We start from the raw sequence: 17779 nt of genomic DNA on the forward strand, positions 1-17779 counted from the left end.
CCTGTGTTTTCTATTTGATCATTTTCGGGGCTATAATGAGAAAAGGAATCAGATTAATCCTAAACCACCAGCTCCACCAGCATTTATAATTTATATTAAACGTACAGAAACTGTCAGAAGGTTTTATAAGCCAGCTCTCACTAAGTCTCTCTTCTCTCGGGAAGACAACATGGGATCTCGTTGCAGTTCCCAGCATCTGTCTAAGTAGGAAGACGAGATGAACGACATATGACATGAAAGCTCAGTTCACAGCTGTTCACATACTTGTTTTGAACATACTATATTCATTTGTTTGTTCATCATATTTTATTGTAAATTGCACAGATACAGCTTTCTTAGAGAAGAAACAGCAGCGAGCATTACAACATGTACATTTATATAATCCTGCCACGATACTGTGAATTGAGACATTAAGCATTCTGTGATTTGCAGGATACACAAAATACAAACTCAGTGGAAAGCCCCTTAACTATGAGTGAATGAAAAAAAAAGCTCCAGAACAGTTACTAAATGGACCTTGTGGAGGAACCCAAAAACAACACACGTCAGTGGGGCTGTAAAGTGTTGTAAAGTAAGCAGATGCAGCTTCGGGGAAGCAGATGGCTGGCTAGTTAGCTATGTAGCTTGTTCTTGGTGGGAAGAGTGGCGAAGGGACCGTTAGACCCAGTGCTGCCCACAAGTGTAACCAGTGTAGCATTAAAGCATGGTGGAATTAGCAAGCTAGCTAACTAGCCAACTTTCAGCTAGTTAGCTTGTTAATTCCACCATGCTTTAATGCTACTCTGGGTGCAGAAAATGAGCCGAACAAAGTTGTCGTTCATCTAGCGATAGCAATGTGCCTACGCTGTGACAAGGGTGTGTGGATGTGGCATTGAGATGTTCAATTTTATTAATTTACTCTGGCTCTCTTTGCTCCTTATCGTTACTACTCCAGGACGGTTTAGTTCAAACAAGTCAATGTCAATGTCGCAATGGCAACAGTACACATAAAAATGTCTGCCGATACCGGGACCGTCCTGCTATGTTGATTTGAACGGGAATGTCCCGTTAAACTCCTATTCTATTTATATGTTTTTGTTTTGACAACTCCATCATATGGTAGATTTTTTTCACATGTGTAAGGAAAAATAAGATCAGCTCAAAAGACATTTTCAGGTAGATGTGTTGTTTCCAGTGGGAACTGAATCAAAAACAAGACTTTTACATGTTTATTACTTCAAACCCAAACTGAAGAATATTATAATGTATGTTTTTTTTAAATCTTATTTATCAGATGGAAACGTCAAATATTGTCCCATCAAGAATATATTTTTAAAGGACAATATGTTGACACTAAACATGAGAAGGGACCTCATAAACCTTCCTTTAAATAGCCCTGTAACGCACAACAGAGGCGCTACTACAGGCATTCAATGACACGGTAACCTGCATTACCAGCCTCTACAGCAATGCGCCGGCGCTCCATAAATCTTTCCCGGGTCTGATGTTGGCTGTTCGGGCATAAAGCTCAGTGCTATACGGTCATGTGATTCCTGTTTTTTTTTTTTTTTTCCTCCTCCTTCGAAGTTGAAAGGCAGGAGCAGAGCGGGGGCCCAGCTTAGACCTTCCCACTGGACGTGGATGCAACGTTTTCGTCCCCTTTCCACCACAATATTCTTTGTTTCTCGCTCGGTGTGATCATTTTTGCTTCAACCTTTCTTTCGCGATGGCGGGGGCTATTATTGAAAATATGAGCACCAAAAAGTTGGTGATAATGGGAGTTATTCTGCTTTTGTTTCAGGCGGTCGCCTTCATAGTCGGCGGTTTAATGGGTAAGTTTTTACCCCGTTTAATCTCTTCACTTTCATCGTTTTTTAAAAAGCTAACGTTTGTCTGTGTGCGCGCGCGTGCCTGTTGAAATGCGAACGTTAACCTCTGTAAACGGTAAAAGCACAAAAGTTAGAAGTTGAGCTGTTCGTTACATGTCTCCATACCAGCGTTAATCAACGTTTTTTAAAGGACAGAAGACAAGGTCAGCGCTAACTTTTAACGTCGGCCGTGTTTGACCGAGTCGTGCTTCAAACAATGCGGTACTTTGACACCAAAGCTGCCGAAGTGCACCTCAGTTAAATCACTGCTTTGTATCAAGGTGTTTGCTGCCCGCATGCCTCGACCGTTGGCTTCGTGTCTTTAACCTAACATCAACGCAGGATACCATGTCCGTGAATACCTTTTTATGATTTTCTACACAGGAATGCTCTGAAATACATCTAACCTTTTTTTGTGTTTTTCACTTCTTTGATACAAACTCGACTCCCCCTCTTCTCACCCTCCCCCTCTTCCTCCCCGCCCCCCACCTCTTCCTCCTCCCCCCCACCTCTCATATATATATATATAATGACTCTCTGCTGTGTGGGGCCCCCAGGCAGCATCTCTACCTTTCCTTCACTCCTTCCTCTTTGCCCCTCCTGTGTGAAGTCTTCTCCTTCTCCCCAAATCCCCGTTGCTCTGCAGGCAGAACATTCATGTTTCCTGCTCTTCCCCCTGGTTGCATTTGCATCGAGACACAGATGGTGGTGCACAAAAAAAACACACACACACACACACACACACACACACACACACACACAAGTGCACACAGCTGTCAAAGTTGTGTTTTTGCCTTAAGGACTATATTGGAGTTGCTGTCAAGTTTCTTCAAATCCACCCACCCACCCACTCAACACATGCACAACAGCTACACACACACACACACACACACACACACACACACACACACACACACACACACACATACAGACTTCATAGAAAATGAGTCTTTGTGAAAGATGCTTTTTTTTTTTGGGCTGAATGTGGAAAACAGCCCCCAAACACCAGTCGGTCTGTCTCCGTGTCCCTGCAGTCCGTGTCTCACTCACTACATAGCTGGTGATAAATTAGCTTGTTTGGTCCGTTCCGGCCTGAGATGGTTTTAATGAAGCCAGATTCCTTTGTGTTTGCTTGGTGGCTGGGGCGGCGGGGGTAATTGAGTAGAAAGGTTTTTTTTTTTTCTCCCCTTGTTTCCCGACAATCCCGGCAACACGGCATGGGGTCAGCAGGCTGAGGGGACGGCCTTTATTCTGGACACACTGCGATGGAGACTAGAGGAGCCGGTGGGCTGCTGGACTTGCAGGGGTCTCTAGATAATTAAACGGCAAGGGCTGCCAGACGGGTAACTGGGTTTAATCCAGTTCGGTGTGTCTTCTTTGTTGCTATGTGTGCTTTTTCCTCTATTTTTTTACACAGAGCTGTGAACACACTTGTACAGTCGAAGGTTCCTTGAAGATGGCCTTGGTTGAGTTTTACGAGTGTATGTTAGTCGAAGGGTGTGTTAACCATTTGTGGTGTCTGCCCTTCAGCTCTCTGTTGCGAGTGAACCGATATGATTAGATGTTCTGATGCATGCTTTTTTTAGTGTTCTAGATAGTAGGCAACACTTTGGGAAACCAGGAAGTACTGACATTTACAATAGAAAAGTATTGCTCCTCACGAGTTTGTTTTAGCGAGAAGCACCTGATTACGACTTTAAGTCTTGAACTTTTTTTTGTGAGGTGAATCTAAAAGCTCTGGGCTTTCATGTTCCCCACCATGAGTCAGTACACGTCCCACAAGCACCCTCAACAGTAATAATGGCTCATGGAGTCTCTGTAGATGGTAACTCAGGACCGCAGTGTTTCTCCTCTTCTTTCTTGGTGATTTGCTCAAACAAATTGGAAGAATCTGCACACTTGTCTTCAAATGATTCTACTGGCATTTAGTTGGACACAAAAACTTTCATATGTTCATAGTTGTTTTGCCTGTATAAGTAGGGTCACTGCCAAATTTATTTGTCAAATAAATGTGTTGTATCTGATATTATACAATATGGAGGAAATCTCAGCCCACAGTCAAACAGGCTCAATGGACATGCTGGTTGTTTTACATCATTTCCGCTCCATGATCTGTGGAGTATAAACTTTACTTACTTGCACCTTTTTGACGATCAAACCTCTCGTATGTCGTTCACATCAGGCCTCCAGGTTTCACAGGAGACTACATTTCTTTTGTCTCTGCATGATAATGACGGATCTTTTTCACAGGCGCTACTAAAATCCTGTGTAGCGACTACAAACCCCCGACTTGTCAAACTCATGAATCTCAATGCGTAAACGGTGTAATCGGTGTCTGAGAGCTTTCAGGAATATCCCCCTCTCGATCACTTCAGAGAGCAACAGAGCCTCGCCTCCAGCCATTTTCTAAACAGTGTTAAAAGTAATTGCCAAAGTGTTTGGACTAGATTTGGCTCAAACCTTGTGCTCTTGTTATTTATTGATTTTTACTCAAACTTTTTGTGATTCATTAGAGGAGAGATTTGGCTCGGCAGGACCCTGGAGCACTTTGCTGCAATATTTCAATATGACACCCAGTCTTAACAACTCTCCCACTTTGTGTTTGTCTCACCAGCTCCCGGCACCACCACACCGATTCAGTACATGGCCACCAAGTGTGTGGACACAACCAAGTATCGGCAGGAATCAAAATGGTTCATGCCTTGGGGTCCGAACCAATGCGACAAGATCCGGAACTTTGATGAAGCCATGGCCAAGAAGATCGAGGCCAACAACATTGTGTTTGCTGTCCACATTCCTCTGCCCGAAAATGAGATGAGCCCCTGGTTCCAGTTCATGCTGGTCATCCTGCAGTTTGACATCGCATTTAAGATGGACAACCAGATAGGTGAGAACCAAGGCTTTCTTAATTAAAAGGGCCGAGGACAACACTGCTCATGTTTCTCCCCCAGGACGTGGATTTCAAGATGTGGGAGGAGGAAGAAAGTCGAACTTAATGGGGAATGTGTAAGAGGCTGTGCTATCATGTTATGTGTGACTTGGTGTTAAGAGAATCTTAAAAGAGCCAAAAGTCGTTTAGGTAAATGTATTTAAAGTTTGGGTAGTGGACAGTTGTTTTTGTTTCCCTCGTCGTGTCAATATTTAACTTTTCATTTTTTTCTAAGTTTCACAATCTGGATTACAATATTTGTGACCAAGCTTGCCTACGAAATGTTCACATCTATTGTCGGTTCTAATCCCTTGCATCATAAATTCAAGTCATTTTAACTTTACCGGTAGTACTCGTAGTTGTGTTTCTCATATTACCTTCCCTGCAGGACGTCGTGCTAGGATGTGGCCTTGTGCTCTTTTTCAGTCCGTCACGTCGAATGCTTGAGGAACCCCCAGAAATGTGTGTTTTTCAGTAGATTGGATTTCTGTTACACTGGAAGGCAGCAAACAATGATGGATGCCCTGCTGTTTGTTCTCTAAAGACCCTCGGGGGGGTTCGTAGATGGGCTTGTCAGAAACCCTTGAGACAGGTATAAAGGGAGAGGAGAGAGGTAATCTGGACCTGTTTCTTGTTGTGTCCCTCTGAGCAATTACATGTGTTCACTGATGAATGCCTGTAATCGTTGATACATCCACTGTAGACCAATTTGTAATTAACAGAAAGGTGAAAGATGTAATTGCAGTCCATGCAGAGAACAAAACGTTTTAAGTATGTGCTGTACTTTTATGTGAGCCGGTCTTTCTGGTCTGGCTTGTCTAAACAGTTACTGTTACAACGGCGGCCTAGTCATCAGCATCATTTGTTTGCTCACATTCTTGGCCTCAGCGGAAATGTGTGCAGTGGTTGTGGGTTGTTTACTGCCTGGCAGACAGACGGAGGAGTCGGTGAGTCAGCCTGGACAACAGACAGGTCTTTCTGCCAGACGCCACAGACTCATTTAGATCTTTCTGAGCTACACGAGGTGTGAGAACAAGTGGATCATGTAGAGGGAGCTGAGCCCTGTAGAGGCTGCCTGTAGTAGAAACCGGCTATTGCTGCAGCTGTGGGATTCCCAGTGCGGGTTTTTTTTAAACCCTTTTTCCTCCCGAGACGAGGTGTGCTAGAAAGGAGAAGCTGCTAAAACGTAAACACTAGCCTGTTTCAAGCATACTTCAGCCTCTAGGCGGCTGTATAATGGGGGTGCAACGGGTCACAAAACTCATGGTTCAGATCGTATCACGGTCTGGAGTCATGGAGCGGATCAGCTGGGGAAAAAAGGTTGCAAATATAACCTTTGCCCTGATCACTGGTATACTAGACTCCATTTTTATTAATTCTAATAAACCCTGAGAACAACGGAGCCAGGTCTTCAATAATTAGTAAAATGGCGTCGGCAGAACCTTCTCTGTGGCCAAGGTGTGCAGATTATGTTCTGCAGCCGTACGACCATGAACACAAGGCCATCTCTTCCTCGACTACCTTATCTGTGTAACAATGCGAGTCTCAGAGAAGAGGGTCGCCCCTTACGAACCACTCCACCCACCTGCCCCACTCCACCCCAGCACCAAGCGCCCTCTTGGCCCGGGTCCAGCAATAACACAGCTGTTGAGGAGGCTTAGTTTCCGTGGCAATGGCCGCTGGACCGGAGTGGAATGTATGCGTGAAGCGAGCTGACATTCGAGGGCGTCTGTCTCCACCAATGGCAGAGTGGAGGGCATTACAGAGACAGTCGGCTGCCAGTTCTCATCTGGTTCCCTCTCCCCCTTCCTCTACTTTTTTTTCTTTTCTTTTTTTTTTTTCCTCAAAGCCCAGGCCACTGAGTTTCTTTCTCTTCATTCCAGCTTGTTTCATAACGGCACAAGAGGCGCTCTGGAGGGCTGGTGGAGAGAACACTTGGCTTTGTAATGTGATCTAAAGATGCAGGTTTAATGGCTTGGCTTTAGATGTTTTTTGTTGGATTCACTGGGCTGGGCTGTTGGAGGCCAGCTCAAGGTCTTCGCCAGTAGGAAGTAACCGAGATTTGGGCCACCGTGGAGAGCGGACTGAGTCACTGAATATGTTAACATGCTGAGAAATAATCCTTTTTAATCTCACCTATTCAGACTCCTCCTAGGTGATGGGACCACATATTAACACTCGCATGATTTAACCTTGTATAAACAGGTTTATTTTACAATATACCAACCAAAACCAGTCTATTTGAAAATACAGCATTCTTAAATGAGCATCACATCAGTTACAACAGCAGCCGTGATTTTAAATGAATAAAATGATCATCCTCCTCTTCTCTACACTGCTCCGCTCCGGTATTAGCATGTGCAACGCTAGCATGGTACTTGGAAATGAACAGTACCTTTTCAGGCTGTAGTGGGGGAAATCTCCATGTCAATGCAGTGTTGTCACTTTGCTGGTGTCACAGTTCAAAAGGCCGTGGCTGTCTGTCATCGGGGCTTAATTTGAGCCCGTCACTGGGATAATAACAGCCAGCAGAGTTGTGCAGGGAGGAAGTATAATAAGCCCCGAAATACAGACGACAGTGAATATCTTCTACCGTAATGATCCACCCAGAGCTGGATGGAGCAACTCGTGTTGCGTTGAAGATGATATCGTGGCAGTTTTATGTGTTTCATGACGGTCAGCAAGAGTCCCGCCATCATTGACCAGGTATTATCTGCAGTGGAAAACAAAATTTGAGAAAAAGCATCTGGAACCAAAAGTGAGCTGTGTAGAGTTGGGCCGAACCGTGCTCTGGAATTAAGGCATTATTCTGTGCATTCTTACATTTTGTAAGACACACATTTCTTCTGCAAACGGTTATTTTTTGGATGTAATGATTTTGACCTGAGGGTGTTTATTGACAGGCTTGCATACCAAACTCTTTTTAAATGTCTACTAAATATACTGATCTGACAGTGAATTGCTGTAATTTTTTCCTAGAGGATGGAGCGATAGCCACCATTGACGTGGGCCTGGCCTACAGGGACGACACAGTCAGTGACTGGACAGAGATGGCTCACTCTTTTGAACAGAGGAAGCTCTCCTGCAACTTCACTACTGCCAAGGTGTGGAACTCACTCTGCCTCACCACGCTGCGTCGTTAGAGTACCATAAATGACTTATTCCAGACATGTATTGTGTATTGAAACCGTAGTATTACCCATGTTGATTATCAGCTTCCACAGATTCTATTGCAGATGATAAATCAAATAAGCCTGTTCTTCCAGCTGATCGTGGTCTGTGTCTCAACTCTCAGACACCTTGTTGAGACGGCTTTACAGCACCATCTGTTATCTTTAGACGTGTGTGGTTTAAACCAGATATGGTGTGTCGCTGTGTGTTTTCCAGACCTTTGAGAACGAGGGACGTTACTACAACTGTGACCCGCTTCCTTTCATGGAGTTGGGCAGCGTGTCCCACAAGTACTATCTTGTCAACATTCGCCTGCCTGTCAACGAGCGGAAGAAGGTCAACGTGGGGATCGGAGAAATCAAAGACATTCATTTGGTTGTAAGTTGCCGTTTGATTGGGACCTTGTGTTTGAAGCTTTTTGGTACACTGCTCAGTGTTAACCCAGTCCAGGGTCCCTTTTTCAACTGTGACATTGGCCATTGAGTGAGATGGTGTCAGCTCTTGTTAGCCAATAGATGAACATAAACAGCACAGATGGTTTACCCTGGTTATTTCTCATTCCAGAGCATCCACCAGAATGGAGGCTTCACTAAAGTTTGGTTTGCCATGAAGACGTTCCTCGCGCTGAGCATCCTCATCATCATGATCTGGTACTGGAGGCGGATCACCCTCATGAGGAGACCTCCTGTGCTGCTGGAGAAGTAAGGCGGCTCCCTCGGTGCTATTCTTTGTTCACCTCTTTGTATTGTTGGCACAACATTTATTCTTGTGAGAGAATTGCAGCTGAAACAAAGTGAGCAGTGTTGTGGTAGTTCACGCTTCTCAAGAGCGAGCTCAAAGTTGAGTTCACACAGATTCAAATGAACTAGTGTAATGGGAAAATATGTCATAGTCTCATGTGAAGGTTTAAAGAATGTAAGTCCTAAAAGTGCAGACACCAAACTGTAGTTTCAGTAGATGACTTTAATTAGTTTAGTATCCAGGTGTCTTGTTATCTGTTATCATTGTGCACTGTTTCTTTCTTCTTCGTAAGACAGAGACACAGAGAGGTTTTGATTAACAGAGATCCTCTGTTTGAAATACTTTTAACTTCCTTTGTGACGCGTTATCTGAAGTTGTAAAGGCGTAAACCTTTGCATGCAGATATGATGTGTGAGGGTAAAGAATGTCTATCCTGTCTCTGCAATGGTCATTTTTAACAATGTCACAGTGGCTTCAAAGGAAGCATCTGTTGTGAGTTTAAACTGATTATTGTAAGGCAAACTGTGAACAAAGGGATTTGCAAACAGGAGATAAAGCATCTTCCTGACTGTCTTAAATGAAGTATACTAAGGCTCGAAGGATGACCTGCCTTTAACTGTGTTCTTTGTGTATTCTTGTTAGCTAAGCAGATAACAGGAAGCTGTCTGAGTATAAATGTCCATGCATTGTGACTGTTAGGCAGAGCACTCATACAGATCACTGCAATGTGTCTGTGAGACTGTTCTCTTTGCTTACAAGCAAATAAATTGACTTTACAAACCTTGATCGTTCATCAAAACTCTATTTTACTTTATATTGATAGAAAACCTCCACTTTCTTCTCCCGACTAGTCATAAGAAATATTCCACAACACTAGTTCACGTTCATAGTTTACAATTTGGAGTTTTGAACTAGGTTCATGGTCCCAAATTCATTTTTGGGCTCTTTAATACCACAAGCAGAGAGCATCTAGTTCCATTATTCAAGAGAAAGCAGACATCTCCAGGCCAATGTCTCCAAAACTATGTCACTCGCACTAAAACTGAACAAGCAGGGATATTTGTGTTCATTCCTTGACCAAACCCCATCAAGGCTAGAGCAGTAAATCCAGGTAGTTTGCCTGGAGCGGATAGTTTAAATACCATGCTGTGTAGAGCTGAAGCTGTGCTCACAGCCCAGTGTTTGTCTAACCCCCCGCCGTGCTGGGAAGACGGATCAGTGAGAGCGGCGGTCTGCGCCACAGGAAGTGGCTGGCGAAGCGTGAAACGCGTTAGAAAATCTGCAAGCTAGCATTCAACTGACACATGCTGCATACTCACATTCAGCACATACACACCAGCTCACTGAGACACACACACACACACACACACACACACAGTTAACATCTCTCTCTCTCTCCTTCCCTCTGTATTTGCCAGCTCACGGCTCTTATTCCCAAATGACCGGCAGGCTCTCAGAAAGTGCGACCCGTATCCTATTTGTGGACACCGGATGATTTTTTCATGCCATAAAAGCTGTACCAGAGTCTTCTGTCATGCTAGTCCACAGAGGTGTCACAATGGTACACCTCAGACTGTCCTCGAAGCTCACAGGACAGATGTGAGAGGTCTAACACCATCTAGTTTCTCTCTGTTGTTACTTAAACATCCATCCTCTTCATATACGTCAGCCATTGTGACAACACAGCAGGAAAAGCACATTAATAACTATTTATGATGGCTCTGTTCAACTAAATGTATTCGTAAACATGAACAGCTTGCTCCCAAATCCAAAACCCGGAGCACTAAAAGTCAAATTTGTATGTTATCAAGTATACGGTCTGGAACTGCTCCATAGAAAATGAATTGGGAGAAATGTTCTAGATGACAGCTAGATGGGTACATTTTCTGTTTCAGAGCTGGAAGCAATACAATAGAATGAAGCTCATCACTATATAAACAATATGTGTACTATCCTTCAACATACTTTTGTGTGAATAAGCAGTACTGTGTATATTTTCGGACACACTTAACTGTAGTCATCACTTCCTGAGAGCCTCCTTGCCAGAGACTCATAACTATTCGGTAATCTGTGACCAAACGAGGATTTGTGTGAATCCTAAAGTCTGAACTCATTTAAAAAGTATATATTACGCCAAACAAAGTGTAACGTTATACTTACACTTTGATTGAAGCGTCATTGATGTTACAGAGCTGTCTGTTGTGAACGTTGTTGTCACGACGACATTGCATTGTGGGATATTTATGGTGTTGTGTTCAGTGTTCGCGTAATGTAATATTTTACCAGAAATAGTACAGCAATTTGCATTGTTCATGGAGCGGCTCCAGACTTCATACTTGACGTCGCACGTCTGATACTTCTCTCTCTTTGTGGAAACATCGTATTGGAATTCTTCATTTAGCTGGTGTTCCCCTTTAACTTGACCGATTTTCAGACAACGCCCTTTGTCTTCATTCACACACAGTCACACCGATGGATGATTGGTGGGGCTCAGGACACATTCCCTGCATACCAGTCCAATGTGGTTTCACTCTGTAGAGTAAGCTGAAGTACTCACAGCATTTCCAAAAAACTTTTGTTACCACGTGTTTTCATGAGGTCACATGAAAACCCCCATCACACACACACACACACGCTGAAGCTCTGTTTTGCCCTCTTTAAGAATCTATTTACGATCCCCCTTTCATCTACTGGCGGCATGCAGGGACCTGCTGCAGACGCTTGGAAGACGAGCTCTATTCTGTCTGTCTGTACGCCGATTGTTCCAGATTCATTCACCCTCATTTGATCATCTCTAAATGTTTGGATTTCAAATGTTGAGGGAGGTTGGCTGTAATAATGCGTCTCTTTGGAAAGGTAGTAAATTGTGTAGACTTGGATAGGTCAGTGGGGACACACTGTGCTTGTGGCTGAATGGATAATCTAATCAATAATGTCCTCTGATCAAATGAGCCTGCTTCAGCAGATGTAGCCTTGCTCCAAAACATTGATTGTGTCAGTGTGAAAGATGGAGTTCAGATTCAAGTGCAAAGCCAATTAAAATGACTAAATTGTATCTGCCAACACTGCTAAAAAATGTTTTTCTTATAGCAAAGAAGTTTCCTTAGAGTTTGTAGCTTGTTTACTCTCATCCTTTTAATCATTCATGAACACTGCAGCATGGCTGCTAATTATACAGGAAAAACACTGATATTCACTTAAAATCAACAATTATCAGTAGACATATTTAAACACGCTTTGAACCTTCATGACGCTACAAATTCCTTCAGAAATGTGTAATCCTTCTGCCCTCGTCTGTTGGCATTGATGTTTTTTGCTCCCTCAGGGTAATCCTTGCTCTGGGTATCTCGATGACATTCATCAACATACCAGTGGAGTGGTTCTCTGTTGGCTTCAACTGGACCTGGATGCTGCTTTTCGGGGACATCAGGCAGGGCATCTTCTACTCCATGCTGCTCTCTTTCTGGATCATCTTCTGTGGGGAGCACCTCATGGTACCGCACATATTCTTTGTATTTAGCTGCTTTTGTTTACCTTCTTTTAGCCCTCAGGGGCCTTCTGCAGGGAGCATCTCCACAGCTGTTGAGCTGATGCTGTTATCACAACAAGCAAGGCGTCATAGTTTTTAATGACATTTAATTGATACTTAACAATGTGAAGTTCTTTTGTATATTAAATCGGTTGCTCTAAGGTTTTACAGGATGCATCTGTGTCATCAACACTGGTGCACTCATTCACATCAGGTCCCATAAAACATTAAACGTGCTTAATATGGCTACATGAATGTTATCTTCAGTGTGACCTTGATCACCAAGGATCTATGAATACAGTGTATCCCACCTTTATGCGTGTTTTGCTCTTTTCTCTCAGGACCAGACGGCGAGGAACCGTTTCTCCATCTACTGGAAGCAGGTCGGACCCATCGTGTTTGGCTCCTTCTGCCTGTTTATCTTTGACATGTGCGAGAGGTGAGGCCAGGTTTTATTTCCGTCACTATTTAGAACAAGAGACGTATTATACAAGAGTGGTAACTATCGGTGTGCAACACATTATTATAATGAATCTTGTGAATCTGTCGTATATTTTCGTATGCTTTTTGTAAATCTTGTGACACATCAAGGTAACGCATGAATGTGTTTTTGTTTTTTTTGTCACCAGAGGGGTCCAGCTGACCAACCCCTTCTACAGCATCTGGGCGTCTGATGTAGGAACTGAGCTTGCTGTATCCTTTTTTTAATTGTTTGACAACAGCATGAGAAGAAAAGCACTCTCCTGCAAAAACGGCTCGTCTGAAACCGTCAAGAGTGGACGTGGCCAGATCATGTTTTTCAATTTAATCTTAGTTTAAGCTCTTTTTGCATGTCTTTACCAATACTGTGCTAAGTTACCATGACTAGCTGCCCTGCCTCTGGTTCTTGCAGCGCATGTACGATACATTCTTCTAGTTGACTTAAGCATGAACTGGAAACTGATCTCTAGACCAGGGGTCTTCAATGTTTTTCAGGCCAAGGACCCCCAAACTGATAGAGAGATGGAGCAGGGACCCCCGACTATATATATCTATATATATATCTATATCTATATCTATATCTATATATATATATATCTATATCTATATCTATATATATATATCTATATATATATATATCTATATATATATATATATATATATATATATATATATATATATATATATATAGATATATATATATATCTCTCTCTCTCTCTCTCTCTCTCTCTCTCTCTCTCTCTCTCTCTCTCTCTCTCTCTCTCTCTCTCTCTCTCTCTCTCTCTCTCTCTCTCTCTCTCTCTCTCTCTCTCTCTCTCTCTCTCTCTCTCTCTCTCTCTCTCTCTCTCTCTCTCTCTCTCTCTCTAGTATAAAATTGTGTTTTATATTAAATGGGCCTAGTACCATGTATAAACATACCTTGTTATTGTGCATTCAATACTAAGCTATTCAAATAATACACAGGTTCATATATTCATGTTTTCATTTTAAACATGTGCAAGGTAAAGTGAGTAGGGTGGCCGTGCCACTGCCATTTATAAACATACCTTGTCAGCTGATGCCAATATCAACATTGTCTGTCAATTGCATGATAATCAGGCAAACAACATATTCATATTCACGTTTTTATTTTAAACATAAATGTGGAAACGAAAAATTAGTGATGGCCTATTAGTGCCACTGCCATGCATAAAGATACCTGTTATCTTTCATACAATACTGAACTATTAAAATAATGGACATCTTCATGTTTAGAGAAAAAAACATTTAAATTTTTTTTTTTTTTAATTGTCTAATCAACCAAACATTTCGCGGACCCCCTGCAGTACCTCCGCAGACCCCCTAGGGGCCGCAGACCCCCTGTTGAAGACCTCTGGTTTAGACTAATAACATGAGAAATAATTCAGCAACGCCATATGTGAAAGCATTGCCTGGGGTATTGAAACGATGTGTTTGTGTGCGCGTATCTGTTTGTTTGCTTTGCTTTCTGAGCAGAGCGATGAAAGATTCATCAGCACGTCTCTTCAAAGACAGATGCCAAGCTCTCATCTCTTCTTCCTTTTTTCTTCCTTTCGAGTCGCATCCAAAGGAAAGAGCAGCGTAGTGCTCCTGACTCTGTGTGGTTTGATGAAGACGGTCATCAGTCTGTAATATATATGCGACGTCGCATTGAGGAGCTTACAAGGCCAAACCTGCATACCAGTACACAAAGTACTTGATTGACAATGAGTCTGTATTTATATTTATATATCTTCCATATATCTACAGTATGCACCATCACTCTTAATAAGGAGGCTGTTATTTTTATATTTCCTTGACTAGTGTTTCCTCAGATGGCATTCATAATTGTGGCAGGGATCTGTGCCTGTCTCTACTTCCTCTTCCTCTGCTTCATGGTTTTTCAAGTCTTCCGCAACATCAGCGGTAAGAGGACGTCCCTGCCCGCCATGTCCAAGGCCCGACGGCTGCACTATGAGGTGTGTTTTCTGCTCGCATTTCTTTGCATTTCTAATGGATTAAACAAAGAACAGTGTGGTCATGACGGTACAAAAGGACTTCTCTTCTACACGGAGTATATTTAATAACTGTTTTGATACTTATCCCCTTTATCCCCCTTCAGGGTCTGATTTTCAGGTTCAAGTTCCTCATGCTGGTCACTTTGACCTGTGCTGCCATGACTGTCATCTTCTTCATCATCAGTCAGGTGAGTGCCACAATGAAATCAGTCATAATGCCACCAACAGGACTATTTAGGTGATATTTTTTTACAATCTCACAGTGACCATAGAAGCTATTTTGCTACTGTGCCAAAACATACGAGACTCCGCCCTCGAAAGACTGACACAAACATGATGCGTTTGTCTTTTGTCTGTGTCCAGGTGTATGAGGGCCACTGGCACTGGGGAGATTACACGGTGCAGGTGAACAGTGCCTTCTTCACCGGCATCTACGGCATGTGGAACCTGTACGTGTTCGCCATCATGTTCCTCTACGCACCGTCTCACAAACGTTACGGAGACGAGCAGTCAAGTGGTCAGTGCATCACTGGTAACTAAATATTTCTACTAACTTCCTAAATGAATAAGAGGGAGGGAGTGTGTCGTAAATGCTCTTTGCTGCTTTATGAAGTACTCTATCCATCCATCGGTCTATCCGGTATACTTAATATTTCCAGCCATTGTAGAAGTTAAGTTGAAGATATAAGCTAGACAAATATTTTAATTTATACTAGATAATATAATGGATATAGTTTTAAAAATGTTCTGCAGTTGTTTGTTCTCGTATGTAATTCACATTTGCATGAGCTATATTGTTGGTTAGGTAGGTCTGTCAGCACTCTGTTAAATTCAATGCAGGTTAACCCTGTTGGTTCTTTTTCACTTTAAGTTTTGGGGTGACATATTGGAAAATAAAAAAAAAATGCCTCTGGATCTGTAATGAACAATGCTATAATTGTAAAATATTTACTTATTACACTTAGTTTACTTACTTTATTTTAAGGGTTGCTAAACCCTAACTCATGTCCTGGTAATTCAAGTGTAAGGGCCTGAGGGGCTGGTAGTGGTAGTGGCTGGTAGTGGTAGTGGCTGGTAGTGGCAGGTAGTGGCTGGCAGCTACATTCCTGCCAGAAGGCTCCACCCTCTCCTTGATGAGAGCATTGAGATCAGGTGTGGGAGGAGACGCACCTGATCCGGATCTCCTCATCAGGGAGGGGAACAAAAGGCCAGGAGAGAAACAGAGCAAGGAGGAGACGACGAGAGGAGAAGATGATTAAGACCGGTAAGTCGGCTAGCGGCCCGGATGGTTTAGTTTAGTTATAGAGTTAACTGATCGAGCTTTGGAAGGAGCTACGTTGTTTTGTGTTGGTTGAGGTTTGTTTCATTAAAAACCCTTAAAAACCTGCAGCACCGACTCTGCCTGTGATTGCTGCGCTGCCACTAATTTCTGTCCTCCGTATCTTCCTGTTACACAAGTTATTGGTTAAATGTCATGAGTGTCCCAGTAGCTCACTTAATTCTGATGCAGTGAAGTGTCCTCTGCTGTAAAGCTGCCTATTCATCCGAAGTTTGTTTTTGGAGGAGAGGAGGTTGGTGATTCAGAAGGACCCAGATTCCCAGGGGAAAGAAGGGTCTCTTTGGCCCGAGAGGGTGATTCTAATGGACACCAGGCTTCCTTCCAGACAGAGGGGGGGAGGGGGAGGGGGGGGGGGGGGAGCAGGCAAGTAATCAAAACCATCCATCTCCTGACGTCAGTGACGCGGGGAGAGGAAAAGAGGGTTTGAAGTTCTGGAAGCTTTCCCTGAATTGCGTCAACCAATCTCATGGGAGGGCCGCCTTTCTCCAAGTTACAGTCTCTGTTGATTTATTTGATCAGCTCTTTGAGTTTCGCTGAAAGTATTTATGTTGATGAAATTCAGCTAAACCAGCTTGTTATGCAACCTTGGTCATAGCCTGCAGTGATGGAAGGGAATGTGCGCAATGATAACCCCAAACAAACAAAATGTGTGCTGGTAAATGTTTTGTATTCATGTCGTGCTACTGGTGGTTTTTGTTGCTGATGTGTCGTGTACATGTGTGCAGGAGATACCGGAGCAAACAGTGGAGAGGAGATCCAGCTGACTACTACCATCACCCATGTTGATGGCCCCACTGAGATCTACAAGATGACTGGCAAAGAGGCCCAGGAGTAGAAGTCACACTGTTGTCAGGACCCTCCTCTACTACCTACTGCTCCAACGATCCCCTCCCTCGTAGAAATAATCAAACGGGCTTTTCTCTTTACTTCCCCCGGCTACAAAACGGCATCAACAACCCAGCTAGCATGTAACTTACAGTCCCACAGTTCCTGTCCCCTTCCAGCCCCAAACCCCTCAGCTGTGCGACTCGTTACGTGCCACCCTGTTCCCAATCGTTTCTCTAAAGACTGAATATTATCAACACTTCAGTCAGTCCTGTTCATTTCATTTTTTTGTCTTACATTTCATACTTTATGTAAACTGTCTGTGTTTGTAAATATTGCACAATGCTTTTGACACCAAAATAAAGGAGATTAGAGTGTAGAGAGAGAACCATTTCTTGGTTGTCAGAAGTTGCGTTTGGCAGACCTCACACTCCTGTGATTAAAGTACAGTGTGGTTCAACATAATCATTTGTTAAGACCTGGGCAGCAAGATTTTGTGGATACATTTTAGCTACTCTGTTTGATTGTCTGACTAATTCCTTCGTGACTGTCACCAACTCGTATTCTTCCATAGAAAGTAGATCGTGTTTAGTGCTGCTGTCGATCTTTCAAGTGGTGGAGATCTTTTTCTTTTTTTTTTTTCTTTTTTTTTGTATCATTGGAGGAAATGTATGGACCACAGAGCCACTTTTGGAAATGCGTACTGTACGTTTATTATGTTACAATGTAGATATCTATTTTTTATAAAGTGCTTATTTTCAACTTCATGAAATATATGCATCAAGTTCTATCAATGTTTTTGAAGTTGGCTGTAGCCCATTATACATGTTTCTTAGTTTTTTGCTTTTTATGCTAATTTAAATAAAAACATTTACTTAATACCCTTGTGTATTGTCTTTTTTT

The 17779-nt window shown here is 42.9% G+C and overlaps 1 protein-coding gene across 4 annotated transcripts; it reads left to right on the forward strand.

Moving 5' to 3' along the window:
- Nucleotides 1–1192: 1192 nt before the first annotated feature.
- Nucleotides 1193–17755, forward strand: wls (Wnt ligand secretion mediator). 4 transcript variants are annotated; one of them, XM_076097680.1, is made up of 12 exons: nucleotides 1193–1811; nucleotides 4462–4734; nucleotides 7756–7880; nucleotides 8164–8325; nucleotides 8512–8648; nucleotides 12014–12182; nucleotides 12559–12656; nucleotides 12847–12910; nucleotides 14530–14673; nucleotides 14817–14900; nucleotides 15076–15244; nucleotides 16777–17755. In XM_076097680.1, exons 1-12 carry the CDS (start codon nucleotides 1706–1708, stop codon nucleotides 16884–16886), a joined length of 1641 nt encoding a protein of 546 aa, XP_075953795.1. In that variant the 5' UTR covers nucleotides 1193–1705; the 3' UTR covers nucleotides 16887–17755. The 4 variants fall into 4 exon arrangements, with proteins under 4 accessions (XP_075953795.1, XP_075953796.1, XP_075953797.1 ...); XM_076097681.1 differs by having other exon boundaries at nucleotides 15076–15229; XM_076097682.1 differs by having other exon boundaries at nucleotides 15076–15229; nucleotides 16789–17755.
- Nucleotides 17756–17779: the final 24 nt, after the last annotated feature.

Source organism: Anarhichas minor, unplaced genomic scaffold (genome assembly GCF_050575085.1).
Source record: "Anarhichas minor isolate MPS153535 unplaced genomic scaffold, ASM5057508v1 ptg000024l, whole genome shotgun sequence".
NCBI classification, from domain to species: Eukaryota; Metazoa; Chordata; class Actinopteri; order Perciformes; family Anarhichadidae; genus Anarhichas; species Anarhichas minor.

Excerpts from the sequence above, each read along its gene's own strand:
- wls (XM_076097680.1), top strand. The coding sequence starts at position 1,706 with ATGGCGGGGGCTATTATTGAAAATATGAGCACCAAAAAGTTGGTGATA. Across the intron at positions 8,649-12,013 it reads CCTCCTGTGCTGCTGGAGAA|GGTAATCCTTGCTCTGGGTA; the intron begins GTAAGGCGGCTC and ends TTGCTCCCTCAG. Across the intron at positions 15,245-16,776 it reads AAGTGGTCAGTGCATCACTG|GAGATACCGGAGCAAACAGT; the intron begins GTAACTAAATAT and ends ACATGTGTGCAG.